Source organism: Mustela erminea, chromosome 1 (genome assembly GCF_009829155.1).
Source record: "Mustela erminea isolate mMusErm1 chromosome 1, mMusErm1.Pri, whole genome shotgun sequence".
In the NCBI taxonomy this organism is placed as follows: Eukaryota; Metazoa; Chordata; class Mammalia; order Carnivora; family Mustelidae; genus Mustela; species Mustela erminea.
The window spans coordinates 14,129,167-14,147,149 of NC_045614.1; the positions used below are offsets into that span (position 1 = coordinate 14,129,167).

Here is a 17,983-nt window from a genome sequence, read left to right on the forward strand (position 1 = left end):
ACCCCCACAGAGAGGCGGACAGCCGCATTTCTATGATGCTGGGGGGCTGGGTCCTGGCCAGGGGCTCCCCATCTCTGGGTCTCAGTTTCCCTATCTGTAACATGAACGTCGTGGGCCAGGAGCGGCAGAGGGTCCTCCCAGCTCTTTGAGCGTTCTTTGGGATTGGCTGTTACACCCCTGCGGGGAGGGGGATTCCCTCCCCACCCTTTCTAGGGAAGCGTCGTGGAGAGGGGGTCGCCCGGTGGCCGCCGCAGTCCGCCTCTCGCGCTCCCCCGGGTAGGCGCCCCTCCCCAGGAGGCGGGGCGGGGCCCAGGTCCGCGGGGAGGGGGGTCAGCTCTGCGGCGGCGCGCGCACACCCTCCCTCCCGGCTCACACGCCCTTGCCCGGCGGTGCACTTGTCTTCGCGCTCGGGCCAGGCGGCTGGAGCTCCGGCGGCGGCGGCCGTCTCCGGCCGGTGAGTAGGCAGCAGTGGGGTATTGGGGCGGGGGGCCGTTTACACGGCGGGGGTCCCAGCGGCTCTCCCCTTCTCCTTGGTGGGCGTTTCGGTCAGGGTTTGCCCCGACTTCGGGAATTCAAAGGGGGAGATGCGGGAGGGAGGGAAACCCCTTCCATCCCACCTGACCTCCCCCTCCGCCCAACTCCAAGCCCCGAGTCACTCCAGACGCACCCCCCACCACCACCACCGCATACCCCTATGAGGAGGGGGCTACCGCTCCGGAAATTTTAAATGCAGAGACGTCCTCCCACAGAGGTGAAGGTGGAGACAAGGGGACCCTCCGGCGCTTGCAGGGGGGAGGGGTAATGGGGGGGAGGACCAGCTCGATTGCTCCCTTCCCCTTCCCTGCCCCTCAGTCCTTTCCACCTCCCACTGAGTGTGGTGGGGATTCCCCCGGCCGGCCCACTGCAGAGTGGAAGGGAACCCCCCCGCCCCGCCCCCCGCCTGCCAGCCTACTGTGCGTGGGAGCTCTTGCTCTGCTCTCCCCTAAAGCTCACCCCCCCCACACCCCTACACCACTGATTGGGATAGGGGCTGAGGCCAGAGAGGGTTAGCATTTACCCAAGGTCAGAGCTGGGCAGAGGCAGAGTTGTGTTTGTGGTGGACTCACTAACCCCAGAACTCACCTGGTGGTATCAGCTCTAGGGTCTTCTGCTCCCTGCGCTTAACAGTCAGGGTGGGGCCCCGAGGACCCTGTCTGGAACTAGGGAGGGGGGAGTTCCACACTCTCCCCAAGTCTCTCCACCCTGCGGGAGGCCCCGACAGGACTCAGTGGATAAGCCCCTCACCTGGCTCCCTCCAGGTTCCCAGGCATCTTGTCCCTCCTAAACCCTTTTCCTTCAGCCTCCTTAGGCCGTAGAGCTCTAAGGTAGTCTGGCTGATGAAGGGACGATGGGGAGGGGGTCAAGGGGTACTTCCAGAACTCATAGAGTCATCTCCACTCTGACATACTGACCCACTGCTTGACCTTGGGCGATCACCCTGTTCTCCCAGGACAAGAGTCAGATCCAGGGCCCCTCTGACTGGAATAGGCAGCCCCTAGCTGTCTGGGGGGCCACTGGCCCCACTCCAGACCCCCAGCAAGAGGAAGGGCAACCGGGACGTCCACTTCAGACTGTTACCCCTTCAGTCCCTTTCTGGGGTCGAGCTCCCTCACCCTTCTCCGCCACAGGGCTCTTCTGTGTCTTCTTTGGTCCGCTCCTCCAAGGTGGGTCCCAGGTACCAAGGGACTTGGGCAACAGCCCAGTACAGAGTGAATTCCTTGAGGGCGCTGCAGACTTCAGGGCAGCTACAGACTGGGTGAGGATTTGGGGGTGGCCAAGAATACAGCTGGTCAAGTCAGGGTTCCCTGTCTCCTTCATCCTCACACCAGCGCGCCCCAGCCTCATCCACCTAGATCTCCCTGTGGTGAGTGAACTGGGGAGTGGGGAGAACTGGGGGCAGGGCAGGGAACGGTATGGGGAAAGGCAGATAGAGTGTTTAGTGCACAGTGGCGTCCTGTGGAAGGAAGTGAGGCTTCCAGGGAGGGTGCCTGGTATGGGGTGGAAATATAAGCAGGGCCTCTTTGAGGGGCCTGGGCCCAGAAACAAGGCCCCACTGGCCAGACAACACCACTGATCTTGTTTCCCTAAAACTTACAAGGTAATTCAGCTAGTCAGAAGAGAGATCTATTGTAAAGACGATTGCTGTGAGGGGCTATATGCACCCCCACCATCCTGGGGCCCTGCCTCTACCCCACACCCCATGTCTGGTCCTTACAGGTTGAGGGGAGAAGAAAGACAGCTCAGCCCCCTGCCAGCCACGTGGTAATCCAGCAGGATCAAAGGGGACAGGCCCTTTGGTGGTGCCTCATCAGGGAGACCCCTGCATACCAGGGTGAGTAAATCCAGATTCGGGTGTTTTGGGGGAGTGGTCCCGGAGCTGGGTAGGAAAACTGGTGATCTAAGAAAAAAGTGCCAACCTTTGACATCATACAAACAAAATATAACAAAACAACTATGCCTTCTAGAGCCCCCAGAGAGTGACTGTCAGTTTTCTTCTCACTCGTGGTGGGGAACCAGCTCAGAGAGGCTGGGTGACCTGCTCTGTGTTATACAGCTGGGGTGGGGGGCTGGTTTGCCCCAGGTTGGAAGGTTCCACCACCCCTATAGCCTCCACCGCCTAGATTCTGTGGTCTTACTCCCCAAGACGCCTTTTAGGGAGCAGCTCCTTCGCCCTTTCTTTCGCCTGCAAACACTGGCTGACGTTCAGGGTCAACAGTGAGCCGTGAGTGGGGATGTGGGGAGAATTGAGGCAAGGTTTCTAGATATGTATGGGCATGTAATCAGTGGACAAACACTGAGCAGGTACTGTGTGCTCTGGACTGGGCACTAGTGATGCAGCAGGGACTGAGGCCGGCCCAGATCAACCCTTGAGAGATGTACTGGGAGAAAAATAAAACACATTGTTGTGTTAGACAATGACCAGGGCACAGGGGCCCCTCCAGGGAGGTGACCATGAGCTGATACCCGGAGGAGGAGGAGTCAGCCAGGTGGGAGCTGGGAGAACAGCATACCAGGCAGCAGGAACAGCATGTGCAAAGGTCCTGAGGCAGAAATGAGTTCAACATGTTTGAGGAACTGCTATATAAGGAGGAGGATGAGGAGGCTGCTATAACTGGAACAGAATGAGCAAGGAAGAGAGGAGGAAGATGAAGACAAAGGGGTCTGCATGTAGAGGCTGAGGTAGAGTGGACTGCAGAGCCGTGGGGAGCCAAGGAGGGTGTGTGAGCACGGAAGAGACTGATTTATGATTTTCAAAAGCCTCTGTAACTACTGTGGAGACCAGGAATGCTGGGGCAGGGGTGGAAGTGGCAGAAGGCCAGAGGGGAGTCCAGGAGGCAACTGGGTAGAGTTGGCTGGGCCGAGACTGTGTAGAGTCGGGGAGAGAGAGAAATGGGCAGATTCTGGGACTGAACTGGGTGGGCCTGGAGGAGGGAGTGTGTGTGGCCAAGTTCCTGCCCAGTGCTGAGGAACTATGAGGAGGGAGAGATTTGTCATGCTCTGGGAAATCTGGGAAAGCGTCCTGGAGGAGGTGTTCTTGCTCTTTGAGCGACGTCTAGAAGGGCAAGTAGGCCTTTGGTGGTGTCCATGTGGAGTCGTGCTGAGGGTCTAATTGTACGGATGCCACAAGGGCCACGGGGAGCCATGGAGCACTCTGAATCACAAGCAACATGATGAGATTTTAGCAAGGAAAGATGCCTCTGGGGGGGAACTCGCAGAGACTGGACTGGAGCCAGAGAAGCTAGGAAGGTGCTTGAACCAATCAGGCTCTGATCAGGTGGACAGTCACTAGGAACATCTAGTGAGTGCTTGTGTACCTAGCACGGTTGAGGGGAGATTGGTTGCCTAGACCTGCTCACTGCCCTCAGAGGGCCCTCACTACCCTGCGGAGGGAACCAAGGCTCAGAGGGAGGAGCCCTTGGCTGTGACCACTACGTGACTTTCCAGGGATGTAGCAAAGGCCTGCAACCTTAACAGAAATGTCTTTCTCTTCTAGTCCTGGAGGCCAGGGCCTGCAAACCCTGGGTGGGCAGGGCCACATTCCCTCTGGAGGCCCTAGGGCACGATCTTCTTTTTGGCTCTTCCCCTTCCTGGGGGCTCCAGGTGTCCTGGGGCTTCTGGCCACATCACTCCCTTCTCCGCATCTGTCTTCACGTGGTAGTCTGCTGAGCGTCTGTGTCTGTGTGTGTCTTCACGTGGCCTTCTTAGGAGGACCCCTAGTCATAGGGTTAAGGCCCACCCTAATCTAGTATGACCGCCCCTTCATTTAACGGGATCTGCAAAGACCCAGTTTCCAAATAAGGTCACCCTCTGAGGTCCTAGGTGGACTGGACCCTAGGGTCCTAGATGGGGGAGGCTCATCAAACACATCTCTGCAGGTGGGACCCCTGCCGGCCTCTGACTTGGCCCTTCCCTTTCGCTCCTTCCCTCTGGCCACACTGCTGTCTCTTCTCTTCCTCAAACATGCCCTCCTTGGTCCCAGCTTAGCGCCTTGACCCTCGCAGTGCCCTTCACCTGGTGCCCCTTCTAGCTCTCCCAGTGCCCACTCCTTGGCCCCTTTGGAATGTTCCCCACTTCTGGGAGGCCTCCCATGACCACCCCAAAGTCCCCTCCTCTGTTCCAGTCATTAGATCATTAGGATCATCTCCTAATACTTGTGTATCTAGAATTCCTACTGGTCCTTTTGTTTGGAGAGGGTTATTCCAGGAGTTCTAGAAATTCAACTCCAAGAACGACAAGTTTTTATCTCCAACTCTGCCTTCCCAGCACCAGACTCAGAAAAGGGGCTCAGTGGCTATGTGAATGAATGAATGAATGAATGAATGAATGAATGAATGAATATATTGCCCACCCTGCCATCTCCACACTCAGGGGGAACTCAGGGTCCAACCTCCTGGGCAGTCATCTGCCAGGCCCCAGATGGGTCTGAGGTGTGTGTGGATGCCAGCTGTGGGGAGGGAGTAGGTGGCCAGTGCATCCCTGCTCAGGCAAGCTATGGGTCCCATAACCCCTTTGAGGCTCTCCCAGGTCTCCTGCACCTGGACCTTTGGCCACTGCCCTAGACTTGTGGCCCAACCCTCAGGCCCCTGGAAAGGTGCTTCCTGATCAACAACCACCCCATCCCCTGCCTGTTCTTTAGGCCATTTCCTGGGAGTTTGAGTCCCACCAGGGGCATCCCAACTGACAAGTTCATGTGTAGGCTCCTCAGGTCTCTCCCAGCCAACCATGGGCTGATACAAGGCTCTGTCTGCAATGAAATCTCAGGCGGTGACCACCTACAGCCCCATGTCTGTCCACCCCTGACCCCTATCCACCTCGGCCAGCCTTGTCTCCGAGGGGTGAGGTTCAAGCAGGCAGGAGGGCAGACTTGGGTAGGCGGTGGTCATTCACCAGGTCAACCATCCTAAGTTTAGCTCCTCGATGGGTGTCCCTGGTCCCTTAGGGCAGGTGAGCCCCGATGGGAAAGGGGGATCTTTCCAGAGAGAGAAGATGGGTACAGAGCCTGCAGGGCCTGTGGGAGGGCCTGGAGGAGCCTCCAGGGTCCGTGGCCCATGCCTTTGTGAATATCTGGATGTTTCCATGTTAGACTTGAATTCAAAAAGCATCTGATGCTGCAGGCACTCCATGAAAGCCTGCGCAGGCTGGAGTCGGCCCGTGGGCACGGTGTGAATGCTTCGTGTGGGGCAGGGATCCGCACAGGGGCAGGCCCAGGCTGGCAGGGGCTGGAGCACTGAATGCAGTACAAGGATGTGTGCCAGGTCCCGAGGGAGGTGTGGGTGGTTCCAACGTGACCGTGCTTTAGAAAGAGCCCCCAGCAGCCCAGGCAGGCCTGGGGTGGGGGGCTGCTGCGTGGATGGGCGGATGGGGATTACAGAAGGCGTGGCTGTTCCTCGAGCATGGCTTGAGAATGCATCCATTTAGGGTTCCCCATCCTGGCACCCCTGCGGACATGGCAGGGCATTGAGTGGTCCCCGGGCTTCCACAGCCAGGCCTTCTTTGGGGTGTCCCCAACAGGCTGGGATGAGAAACAGAAGTCTCATCTGCCAACCCCAGGGCCATCACCTGGCCCTGCGCAGCCTCATCGCTGGCCCATGAGACCACCCCCTGCCCAGGTAGCCATCCGCTCATCCTCATTCAGTCCTGCTATTTTCCGGACAGCACAGAGGAAACAGATCAGCAGACTACAGGTAGTGATGAGCACTCAGATGTTCCTGACCCTGTCCCAATCTCTGAGCTGGGAAGAAAACAGTGGGGGACTGGGAGAGAGGTGGAGGGTGGGGGTCAGAGCTGGACTCAGTCACCCCAGCCAGGCAGGGATAGGGTAAAGCCTAAGGCAGCTTGGGGGAGGAGGAGGAAAGAGCTCCCCCTGCCCCATCCCCAAGGCCCCTTCCAGCCATTATTAAGTTGAATAAATGAGTCGCCCAGGGACACCTTAGGTGCCAGGAGAAAGGAGCATGGTTTTGGAGAAGCAGGCTTCTGCTGGTCTGCCATCCTGGTATTGGTGGTAAGGGTTAGAAATGGTGGGGCTAAGTACCAAGAAGATGGCCTTGAACCCATGGCCCTAGCAAGCATCCTCTCAACTCCTAGAAGCCCCCACGTTAGGGTCCTAGGCATCCTGCACTTGGCAATAGACAGCAAGCAGAATGTCTGAGTGGGTCACGTCAGGAGGGAGGTGTCCAGTCGCTTTGCGAAGTTCTCCCCTCAGCAAATGCGTGTATTTGAGGGGTCGAGGGTTGGCTGGAGTTTGGGGACTCGATTTTGGAAAGGGGGGTCTCTAGGAGTTACCGAGAGCTGTCGGGGGCGGGAGTTGTCGCTTCGCTAAGTCAGGTGCCCTCCATTGCGTCCAGCCAGAGAGCGAGTTTGAGGACCCGCTGAGCGCTGGGGGCTGAAGGGGACTCCCGGGAATGTGGGATCTTTAAATGTAGGCGGGGCTTGCGGGGTCGCCGGGGGCGGTACCAACCCGGGCTCGACCAATCGGCGGCTCCGCCCGCGTCGCACCGCCCCCTCCTCTCCCGGCCCGGGCGGGCGCTCGCCCCCGGCCGGGCCCGTGGACAGGGCGGCGGGGGATGCACCCGCCGCCGCCCCTGGCCCGGCCTCCTCCGGGCCCCGCGTCCGCCGTCTGCTGCCCGCCCCGTCCGCGGCCCCGGCCTCGACACGCACGCGAGGGTCTGCGGCCGCGTGGGACCCTCTCCCCTCCAGCCTCTTCTGCCCGTGGGAGCCGAGCCCTGCAGGTACGGGGTGGGACGGACCGGAGCGCTCTAGGAGCGAGGCGCGTCCCGGAGAGGGGACGCGCGGTTCGGGACAGGGGCCAGGACAGAGGGTCTCTCTAGGGTCTGGAACCCAAGGGACGCAGAGAGGGAGGGAATGCATGGGTATGTGCACTGTCTGAGTGAGTGCAGATTCACGGACCCCCCACTCTGGAGGGGAAAGGTACTGGGTTCACTTTGGCGGGGGTAGAGCAGTGAGTCTCCAAACTCCATAGATAGGGTGGGGAGAGCTCTTGGGGTGAAGGCAGTAACCTGGGACTGACTTGGGAATGGGAGGGAGGAGACCCTCACCACTGGCCCTTAGGTACTGCCCTCAGGGTCGTCCCTACAGGGGCCAGGGAGCCGGGTCTCCCAGCTGTCCCTGGACAGAGGTTGAGGTACCCCCACAGGGCACTGCCTTGGCTGTCCTGGAGGGCTGCAGATATGAGTGCTGGAGGCTGGGGGCCAAACGGGAGATGCTGATGGGTCAGAGTGGAGGGCGCTGTTGGAGGCAGCCATGGGGAAGGTTGGTCAGGCTAACTGCACGCTGCTGACTGCTGGCAGGTTTCTGACTGGTGTTGATGGGGGTGGGGGGGGTGCCCAAGGGAACTGGGCAGTCGGTGCCTTACTGTACCCACTCCCGGGCAGCTCAGGGCTGGGAGGGCAGGTGGATCCTGTCCACCCTGCAGTGCTAGGGCCAAAGAGTGCTGCTGGGTGGGGTGTCTTGGGGACCTTACCCAAGGTGTGTCCCCACAGGGACACACACCCCACAGCTTGCCCACACATCCTGGAAGGTTCTGCCGTGTGCTTGTTCCTAAAAGTGGTGGGGTGGGCCCTAGTTCCTAAAAGTGGTGGGGTGGGCATTTTGCCCCAAGGGGGCTCTGTCTTGGAGACTGACAGTCAGGGGGCACCTTCTTGTCCAGCTCTGAAGGATGGAGTGTGGCCCTGGGCAGCTCCACCACCACAAATGTACCCGTGGCCACACGCTAAGCATTTCCCAAGTGAGATCTCGCTTTCATCCTGGCCGCCGACCCACTGCGGGGGGCACCAAGGCCCCTGAGGAGAGGGCAGTGACTTCATCCCAGCTAGGACGCCCCAGGGTCCCTCCCAGGCAGCCACTGCATTTGTGAAAGGGCTCACTCAAGGACCCTTGGGATCTGGCCAGTTTGCATTTCTGTTGGGTGGGAGACCTTGGAGGAGCTAGCTCTCCTGTTCCCTGCCACCTGCCTACCTCCTCCCACTCCTGAGTCCTCCTGGGTGCCCCCTGCCCTTTGTGGCTCACAAGGTTCCCTCTTGGGATGGTGTGGAAGCAGGGGCTTGGCTCACCCTTCCATCCCAGCCTTCAGTGAACAGAGGTCTCATGCCCCAGACACGTTAGGTGGTTTTGGTGATTCTAGAGGCCCTCAAAACCAGATGCGGCCCAGTAGGGTGTTTCTAATGTTTTAGAACCCATTGGCAAACCCATGTCCTTCACCCACAAAAATACACCCTTCCATAGACATCCAACATTGGCCAGGGTTTCAGAGGGGCTCCTGATTCTTTGGGAATTTCTTTCTTTCTTTCTTTCTTTCTTTTTAAGATTTTATTTTTTCATTTGACAAAGAGAGACACAGCGGGAGAGGGAACACAAGCAAGGGGAGCGGGAGAGGGAGAAGCAGGCATCCCGCCCAGCACTGAGCCCGAAGCAGGTTTCGATCCCAGGACCCTGGGATCATGACCTGAGCCGAAGGCAGATACTTAACAACTGAGTCACCCAGGCGCCCCTCTTTGGAAATTTCAAAGGAGCCCTGGGACCCCAGCTTTAGGCCCAGTTGCAGTAGGGGAGGGGAAGGCAGACCTGAGCAAGTGTGGGGTTTCTTGTCCCGACCCAGACTCGCAGAAGCTGCCCCCTTCTATGGAGAGTCAGGCAGGACTCTCGGTTCTTCCGTGTCCTCTGAGATCATGAGTATGTTCAGACACCCACCATGCCTGTGTCCTAAGCTCTGTGGCCCGTCAAGGGCAGGGCCGAGCTGGCTCCCTTCTCAGATGGTGGCTTGGCAAGAGGGAACTTGGCAGATCTAGCCACTCATTGCCCCCAGATGGTACCAACTTAGTTCTTGCCCTTCCTGGCTTTGTGACCTTGGGCAAGGTGCTAAACATCTCTGAGCCTTGTCTCCCATCTGTGAAATGGGACCAGGATTGCCACCTACCTCACTGAGTGGCAGTGGGGATTAAACGTGATAATTCTCATAAAGAGCTCAATAAAGGCCACAATCAGAGCTAGGTATACATTCACATCGTGGGCCCTGGAAGCTCCACCCCCTGCTGCCTCTCTCCCTCCCAGAGGCCACCTGTACTCATCCCCGCAACCCCTCCCTGCCCAGGGCACCTTAGGACGAGGCTGCCAGGCAAGGAGGAGCATGGCGGACACACGGCTGAATTTGGCCTGTGCGTCGGGCGGCTGAGTCACATCCCCAAACTGCATCTTCATCAGTGCGTTTCGGAAGGTCGTTTGCAGCACCCCACCCCCTCCAGGCGCTGTCTGCCAGGCCACTTGCCTCTCCTGCCTATGCCCCTGAGCCCCAGGCGAGGACCTTCTGCGCTCTCAGGAGAGATGGTAGGAGTGGTGCCTGGGGTTTCCTCATCCCCCGGGTGTGAGCAGGGTCTGGGATTGCTGCGTGTGTCCTGGTGACAAGCTCGCGGCCCTGCCAACAGCTAATGGCCCTCCAGGTAGCAAGCAGGGGCCCTGGCCCAGGAGGAGAGTGGCACCTGAGTGTGTGTGAAGGTGGAGCGAGAGATCAGGGCCAAGGTCAGCCTTACAAACTAGGAAGTGCTGGGCCTGCAGGAGACCAGCCTGTGTAAACCATGAGACGTCAGACCTGTGCGAGGCCACGCATCATCAGTGGAAGCGTCAGGCCACAGGTGTCCCTGGCCTGGTTGATGTGATGGGATGGCTGGGAGTGGTGAGGGAAGGGACACTTTCTGATGCTCACGAGGTCACTGCCATGCCATGCAAGGAGCGTTTCTTGTGCTCCTACTGTGTGCTGGCACCATCATATGGGGACATGTCATGGGTGGGTCAGATGCTGTCTTGGGGGTGTCAGACAAGGGACATAGGTGGTCCTGCCCTGGCCAAGGTAGCCTGTGCCCTTCCTGGTAGCATGGCTTGTCTCATCCTGTCCTGGTGTGACAGTTTCTGTGTCTGTCTCCCGGAGGGTGTGGCTTCTGGGCTGGGGTGGCATCCTGTCTGTACATACAGCCCTCTCTTCTGGGCCTGGTACCTAGGCCCTTGCAGTGCATGCTAGCCTGGCCTTTTCAAAGAGGACAGCACTTGTCAGGGGAATCTCACAAGGCAGCCCGGTCTAGAATCCACCCTATAAGGAGATAGTCCCTTTATGGGGACCTCAGTTTCCCTAGCTATAAAACTGGCCAAATTCCAGGACCCCCTTCTTGGGGGCATTGTGAGGATGGAGGAGAAAATTTGTGGGAAGGATAGAGCCTGGCATATAGTAGATGTTCACTAAATGCCAGCTTGTGGGAGGGGGAGATGCGGGGGAGGGTCTAGCAAGTGGTAACCCCAGAGGCGAGACTCCAGACAGCCTTGTCATGTATGTGCCACTGGCATCAAGGTTCTTGCCCTTGAACGTGATGCCAGAGGACACTGCCCTATCCGAGGGCAGAATGCAAGAGTATCAGGGTAATGAGTCTGCTCCTTGGTAGCCTGGTGGGGAAACTGAGGTTGACCTGAGATCACACAAGGCCAGGCTGAGCACATCTCACAAGGCCCCACAGAATCCATTCTGGGACCTTAGAGCTGAATGCTCGGTTGCCACACTGGTCGTGGAATCTCTTTGGAGATCATGGACCTCCTTCCGCCCAGGCAGGAGGGAGCTGGATAAGGGTGTCCCTGTAGCCCCAGCCATCGTCCTAATGTCCCCCACACTGCGGTGTGTTCAGGCTTTTGGACAGCTCTTGGGGAGGAAATGGAGGCTCAGTAGGGTGACATTAACTTATCCAAGAGCCTGAAGGTCAGGAGGAGTCAAGCCTGGATTGGAGTCACCTCCGGACCACACACTTACACAGCCTCCAGCCCTCCCAGGCAAACCTGCTGGCAAATTCCATTTCCAGAACCTCAGAAGTCTTTACCGAGTGTCAGCTGTGTGCTAGGCATTGTTCTAGGTACCCAGAGACAGAAAATCAGTGGGCAAAGTTTTGGTAAGAGGCCACAGCAGATGCAAGGATCCCAGGCAAGACCAGGCTTGTCATATCTGGTGATGGGGATGCTTATGGGGCTGGAAGGGAATGACTCTGGGGAGAGGGAGAAGGTTGAGGTGGGTAGGAGCCAGACCACAGAGGACCTTCTGGCCACAAGGAGAATTTTGGTTTTCATGCAACGGCACTGGGGAGCCTTGGGAGGTTTTTTGAGCAGGGGAGGATTGTGGGCTGACTTGGGATGGCCATCCCACATGTCAACCTCTCTGGGTTCATGGCTTCCTGAGCCTCAAAATGTTCTGGGGTGGTGGCAGTGGCCCTCTGGTCCCTGGCCCTCTGGTCCATTGGCCAGGCCCTGCCATGACTGTGTCCCTTATGCCCCCTCAGGTCAGCGCGGGCACCCAGTCTCTGAGCCATGCTGGGCCCCGGGCGGCCTACAGCGAGCCCAACCCCGGCGCCCACATAGTCATGAACAGCCACAGCCACAGCCACAATGGCTGCGGGGGGCGGCCACTGGGCAGTGGGCTGGGTGCCCAGGGCAGAGATCCTTCGGAGCCCGAGGCTGGCCACCCCCCGCAGCCCCCACATGGCCCGAGCCTCCAGGTGGTGGTGGCCAAGAGCGAGCCAGCCCGGCCCTCACCCGGCAGTCCCCGGGGGCAGCCCCAGGACCAGGAAGAGGAGGAAGACGATGAAGAGGATGAGGCAGGCAGGAGGAGGGACTCCGGGAAGACCCCGAACGTGGGCCACCGCCTGGGCCACCGGCGGGCGCTCTTTGAGAAGCGGAAGCGCCTCAGCGACTACGCCCTCATCTTTGGCATGTTCGGCATTGTTGTGATGGTGACCGAGACGGAGCTGTCCTGGGGGGTCTACACCAAGGTAGGCACAGCCCTTCCCCTCTGCACCCCAGGGAAGTCCCTTCTGGGCCTGCCTGGCTCCCCCATCACTCCCTGGGCACCGGTCAGGGACCACATTGGCCACAGGAGAAGTAGGAGGAGGGTGGTGGGAGGAGGGGGCCCCGGAGGCGGAGAGTACTGGGCAGGCTGCCCAAGGGGAAGTTAGGTTTCAGCCCATTCCTTCTGCCCTGCATCAAGAGGCCACACCCTGGCTTCACCCTGGCCTGGGAGCCAGCCCAGGATAAGAGAGCCCCAGAGAAGGCCTGGGCCCCAGAGCCCGGAAAGAGCTTCTCCTTCTGAGAGTGGTTGGGCTGGGGTATGAACCTGGCTCTGTGTCCCCTTGTGCCCCCCAAGGTTGTGTGAGGACCGAGAGAGATCGGCATACCAGCCTATCAACGATGAAACAGAGAAGGAGAAGGAGGCCAGGCCTTAGAGACCGCGACAGCCTGTGCCTGCATGAGGCCAGGCCTCATAGATGGCCATACGCGGGGACTTTAGAAGGCCAGGCCTTATAAGCTCCGAAGTACAGGCCAGCCTTGCTGTCAACTCAGGCCTAAGGGCAGAAGCATGGCTTCCTGAATAGAGAGCCCAGGTGGGGGTCAGGGGGGCCACCTGCCCCCCAACATCCTTGTCCTCCTGCCCTCTGCTCTCTCTCTCTCTCTCTGCCCAGGAGTCCCTGTACTCATTTGCACTCAAATGCCTCATCAGCCTCTCTACCGTCATCCTGCTGGGCCTGGTCGTCCTGTACCACGCCCGGGAGATCCAGGTCAGTGCCCCGCTGGCCCGGGCGCTCCCCTCCCTGTGCCCCGCCCCCATCAACACCAGTCACCCAGGACCCCAACCCCCTAAAACATAAAAAGACCAAGAGCCTCTTCCTAGAAAAAAGAAAAAAGAAAAAAGATCTCTGTGAAGACACATGCTTTAGATCACTTCAGATTTCTTTGGAATGCCTGTGTTTCACTTTTCAGAGATTATTGGCTGCAGGGAGTGGGTGGGGGGGACAGTGAGGGAGCAGGAGGAGGTGAGCTGGGGCTGGCACTCGAAAGCACCTTCCCAGCCCTGGTCTTCTGAGGTTTGGCAGCCTTGGAAACCAGTGTCTGTGACACCAGGCTTCTGTTCCTATTTGATCAGACCCCGCATTTAAAGGGTTATTAGATGTCAGAGAGTCTGTTCTCTTGTTTCGGGAGTTCATCGAAATCTCTGGGCCAGAGAGCCCAGCTCAGGGCACGTTGGGCACCTGTGCGCACAGCAGGCAGAGGCCACCTGGGGCTGGCATGAGGGCCGGGGGATGCCAGAGGGTATCAGAGTTGGCTCCTGAGTCTGGCTTCTGGCCTCTGACCTCTGACCTCAAGCAGCCATAGTTTGGCGGGAGACAGGTAGAGGAAAATCCTGCCTGGGTTGCACCACCCACAGACATCACTGGAGACAACCAGGGTCTGGCATGTGGTGAGGGCCAGTGGAGGGAACAGTGATCCATGAGTTGGAAGGAAGCAGTTCTAAAGGCACAGCAGCTGGGGACAACAGTCAGTTCCCCATACAGTGAAACACAGAGGTACCATGCAACTCAGCGATTCCATGACATCGAAGAGACATGAAAACCTACATCCACACAGAAGTTGTACACCTGTGTACCACTATTCACAGTAACCAAACACTGGACATAACCCAAAACTGGTGGATGGACACATAAAATGTCTTATGGACATACAATGGAGTAAGATTCAACCACTCAAAAATGAAGCCCACGGGTCCTGGCTCAGTTGGTTAAGCATCTGACTCTTGGTTTTGGCTCAGGCCATGATCTCAGGGTCATGAGATCGAGCCAGTGCTGGGCTCTGTGCTCAGCTCAGTGCTGAGTCTGCTTGAGCATCTTTCCCCCTCCGTCTCCCTCTGCCCTCCCCTTGCTCGTGGGTGTGCACATGCACGCTCTCTCTCTTGCTCTCAAATAAAATCTTTAAAACAAAAACAAAAAAAGAAACACTGTGTGAGTGTGCTCAGGCTGCCACAACAAAGCCCCCTTTAGGAACGGGAATGTCTATCCTATGCCATCTCCCTGTGAACTCATGGCTTTCTCCGTGTGTGCACATCCATGGTTGTGGCCCTTGTCTTATGAGGACACCTGTCCTGTAGGATCAGGGCCTCTCCCAGATGACCTCATTTAACCTTCAGTCTTTGAAGCCCCTCTCTCCAAATACAGTCATGATGGGACTTAGGGCTTTCACTTACGAATTTTGAGGGGACTCGAGTCAGTCTAGAACACTCCGCCAGCGGGGCCATCCCTCCAGTTCCTGTCCCCCTCCCAAGCAGAGTCCATTTACTGCATCCCAACAGCCTGCAGAGTCTTACTCCATCCCAGGTCCCAAGCCTCACCGAGGTATCATTTACGGGTACAACTGAGGCACACTTCTTCTCCAGCCAAGAGCCAGACAAGTCACTGTCTCCCCGATTATGGGGCTGGGGCAGACATAGGGTAGACTTTCCCATTCCCAAAGAGAAAAAGGTGAAAGAAGAAAAGGTGTCAGGTGCTCAGCAAGTCAAAGAGCTAGCAGGGTTACATTCCATCAGATTTGTTCGAGAATGATCCTCCTGAGCTCAGCGCTCCAGCTTCTGCGCCCGCTGGGTTGGCCTCGTTGCCCCTTCGGCTGCGGGGGGTGACCTTGTGTGACAGCCTTCTTCGATTCAGCATGTTTTCGAGGTTCTTCCACGTTGTAGCAAGTATCAGAGCTCTTCCCCGACACACACCTTTTTTTTTTTTTTTAAAGATTTTATAGATTTATTTGACAGAGAATAGGCGAGGGGGGTGGTCAAAGGGAGAAGCAGACTCCCTGCTGAGCAGGGAGCTTGCCATGGGGTTTGATCCCAGGACAGGACCTGAGCCAGCCCGGCACCCCTCCCCTTTAAAAAAAAAAAAATTGTATTTATTCATTTGAAAGTGAGAGTGGGGGGAGGGACAGAGGGAGAGGAAGAGAGAGAGAATCTCAAGCAGACCCACAGAGCTGGATGTAGGGCTCCATCTCACCACCCTGAGATCATGATCTGGACCGAAATCACGAGTCAGACCCTTAACCAACTGAGCCACCCAGGTACCCCCCCAGATGGCTGAATCATATTCCGTTGCACCAAAGGACCCTATTTTGGTAATACATTCATTCTTACACGGACCCTGGGTCTGTTTACACTTTGCACAATTGTAAACGTACCAGGATTTGTTCCAAGGCCTGTTTTCCTCTCTCTCGCCTCTGTACCTAGGAGTGCGCGCGCTTGCTAGGTCATCGGTAACCCTGCATTTTCTTTTTCGGGAACGCCTGTCCCACATTTAATTGGGATTGTGGCTAACCCCGCCAGCTAGGGACAGCTAGGGAGTTTCGCACTCCAAGGCCAGTTTCTTGCAAAAGCCAAGCGGGAGGCGGGGCTGGGGGTGTGTGTGTCTCGGGCTGGGGGCTGGGGCTGGGGTCTGGAGGGGGTATGGGCACGAGGCTGAGCCCCACCACTGCCCGCCCCGCCCTCCTCCCGCAGCTGTTCATGGTGGACAACGGGGCGGACGACTGGCGCATCGCCATGACGTGCGAGCGCGTCTTCCTCATCTCCCTGGAGCTGGCCGTGTGCGCCATCCACCCGGTGCCCGGCCACTACCGCTTCACGTGGACCGCGCGGCTGGCCTTCACGTACGCGCCGTCGGCGGCCGAGGCCGATGTAGACGTGCTACTGTCCGTGCCCATGTTCCTGCGCCTCTACCTGCTGGGCCGCGTCATGCTGCTGCACAGCAAGATATTCACAGACGCTTCCAGCCGCAGCATCGGCGCGCTCAACAAGATCACCTTCAACACACGCTTCGTCATGAAGACTCTCATGACCATCTGCCCGGGCACCGTGCTGCTGGTCTTCAGCATCTCCTCCTGGATCATAGCTGCCTGGACTGTGCGTGTTTGTGAGAGGTATGCCCCGCCCCCTCCAGCCCCGGCCCCGCCCACCGGGCCCACCCCAGCCCCGCCCCACTTCCTGGCCCCAGAGACCATCCCTCAAGCACAGGCCCCTCACCCCCCCCGGAACTTCAGCCTGTCCCCCAACCCATACTCCTCTGGGACCCCTGCCCTCTCCCCCTGGGAGGGAGGGGGGTCTTGGGATCCGCTTTCTCCCCGCTCCTCCACAGTGAGCAGCCAACCTCCGACCTCCGGCCCCGGGCGGTGGAGGCAGCCGGAGCCGGATGGCCCCATTTCTGCCTGTTCCCCCCACAACCACCATCACCAATTTAACCTGCTCTCCTTCTCCCCTCTGCCCGCCCCACCGGACTGTAGGGAAAACATGTGAGTCCTACCTTTGACCGAGCTGTGTGCACAGAGCTGCTGCCGTCTGCCCGCCAGGAATTTAAGATTAGCTGCCGCACGGGGAGGGCATAGGGAGGTGAGGCGGGGTGGCTGTGACCAGCCCAGAGTCCCAGTGGGGCCCGAGCAGGCAAGTCTGGAGCAAGGCCAAGGACAGCGGGAGGCAGGCTGCTCTCCGGCTATGTCCCCTGGGCATCCTGGAGGTCCCGTGTCCAAGGTTGGGGAGGGTTTTGTTTGGACAGCTGACCCTGGGGGACTGGGACAGCATCTCCCAAGAGCTGAGTGGGTCTGGGGTAAATAAAAACCGGCCCAGCCTTTAGCAGCTCTCCCTGCCCAGGGTTTGTTCTGAACAACCCTGGAAGGTGTAGACCATCAACCCAGTTTCCAGATGAAGAAACAGAGGCTCTGGGGCAAAGGGACATTCCTGAGGCCTGATTCCTGGTTGGCTCTGGAGACCCGCAGGGTGCTTCAGGAAAGGGAGGGTCCCTCTGGGCTTCTCAGGTCACAGGGGCACCTTCCCTGGGAAGGAGACTCTTCTACCTCATGCCTTGCTGGGGAAGACCCTGGAGGGTTCTATGGCACGTGGTGCTGGGACTGGGCTTCCCATGAGATCCCTGGGCTGGAACTGCCCCCCAGGACCTCAGCCTTCCCCCCACTTTAGGCCCTTTTCCATGGCCCCTGCTTCAGCCTGTTGTGGGGCTCATGTCGGTGAGGACCCTGGCCTTATTGTCATTGGGGCCTACCACCTCAAGACCTGTCAAGGTCTCCTTGGACTCCCAATGTACTGCGAGGCCGGTACCCACAAACCATACCCCACGCTGTCAGGAGTGTGGTCTGGGGAGTGAGAGGGGCACCCCTCCTCGGGCACCCTCAAGGTGCTGTCTGGATCATTGCAGGGCTCCCTGGGTTGGGGCAGGGAACGGGGCAGGACCGGGGGGCAGCCAATCCTAAATTCTGAGCCCTATGATGCTACTCGAAGCCCCCTCGCCTGCCTCGCTCCGCCCCTGTGGCTCTGTCCCACCCCCCACCCCACCCCTTGCCTCCCGCATGCCCCCCACTTCCTGGTCCTAAGTAGTCCTGGGGCATCCTGCAGTCCCCACCACAGCTCCAGCCAGGCCCAGGGCTCCCCCGCCCACCACTCGAGGGCCTCCCTCTCCTCTTGTCCCCTGGGTGCTGGTTGACTGAGAGGTAGAGGCCAGGGTAACTTGGGGCTTAGGTACCTCAGTGAAAGATGGGGTTCAGCCCCAGGTCCCCCTCAGCCAGCAAGAAGACTGGCAGCCCAGGCAGGGGCGCC

At 58.7% G+C, this 17,983-nt stretch overlaps 1 protein-coding gene across 12 annotated transcripts in view; it reads left to right on the forward strand.

Moving 5' to 3' along the window:
* The window catches only part of KCNN1 (potassium calcium-activated channel subfamily N member 1), a 30,924-nt gene that overhangs the window by 787 nt on the left and 12,154 nt on the right, over positions 1-17,983 (forward strand). For 8 of the 12 annotated variants that reach the window (XR_004279484.1, XR_004279486.1, XR_004279485.1 and 5 more), the window contains exons 1-5: positions 7,045-7,268; positions 11,862-12,350; positions 13,038-13,133; positions 15,884-16,302; positions 16,663-16,671. Coding sequence is in view for 8 of the 12 variants with exons in the window: in XM_032315542.1 (XP_032171433.1) it covers positions 7,104-7,268; positions 11,862-12,350; positions 13,038-13,133; positions 15,884-16,302; positions 16,663-16,671 (1,178 nt within the window). In the remaining 4 variants the exon portion in view is untranslated. Of the gene's footprint in view, positions 1-2,256; positions 2,372-7,044; positions 7,269-8,719; positions 9,880-11,861; positions 12,351-13,037; positions 13,134-15,883; positions 16,303-16,662; positions 16,672-17,983 lie in introns of those variants that run through there. The other 4 variants (XM_032315548.1, XM_032315559.1, XM_032315569.1 and 1 more) reach the window with 3 other exon arrangements.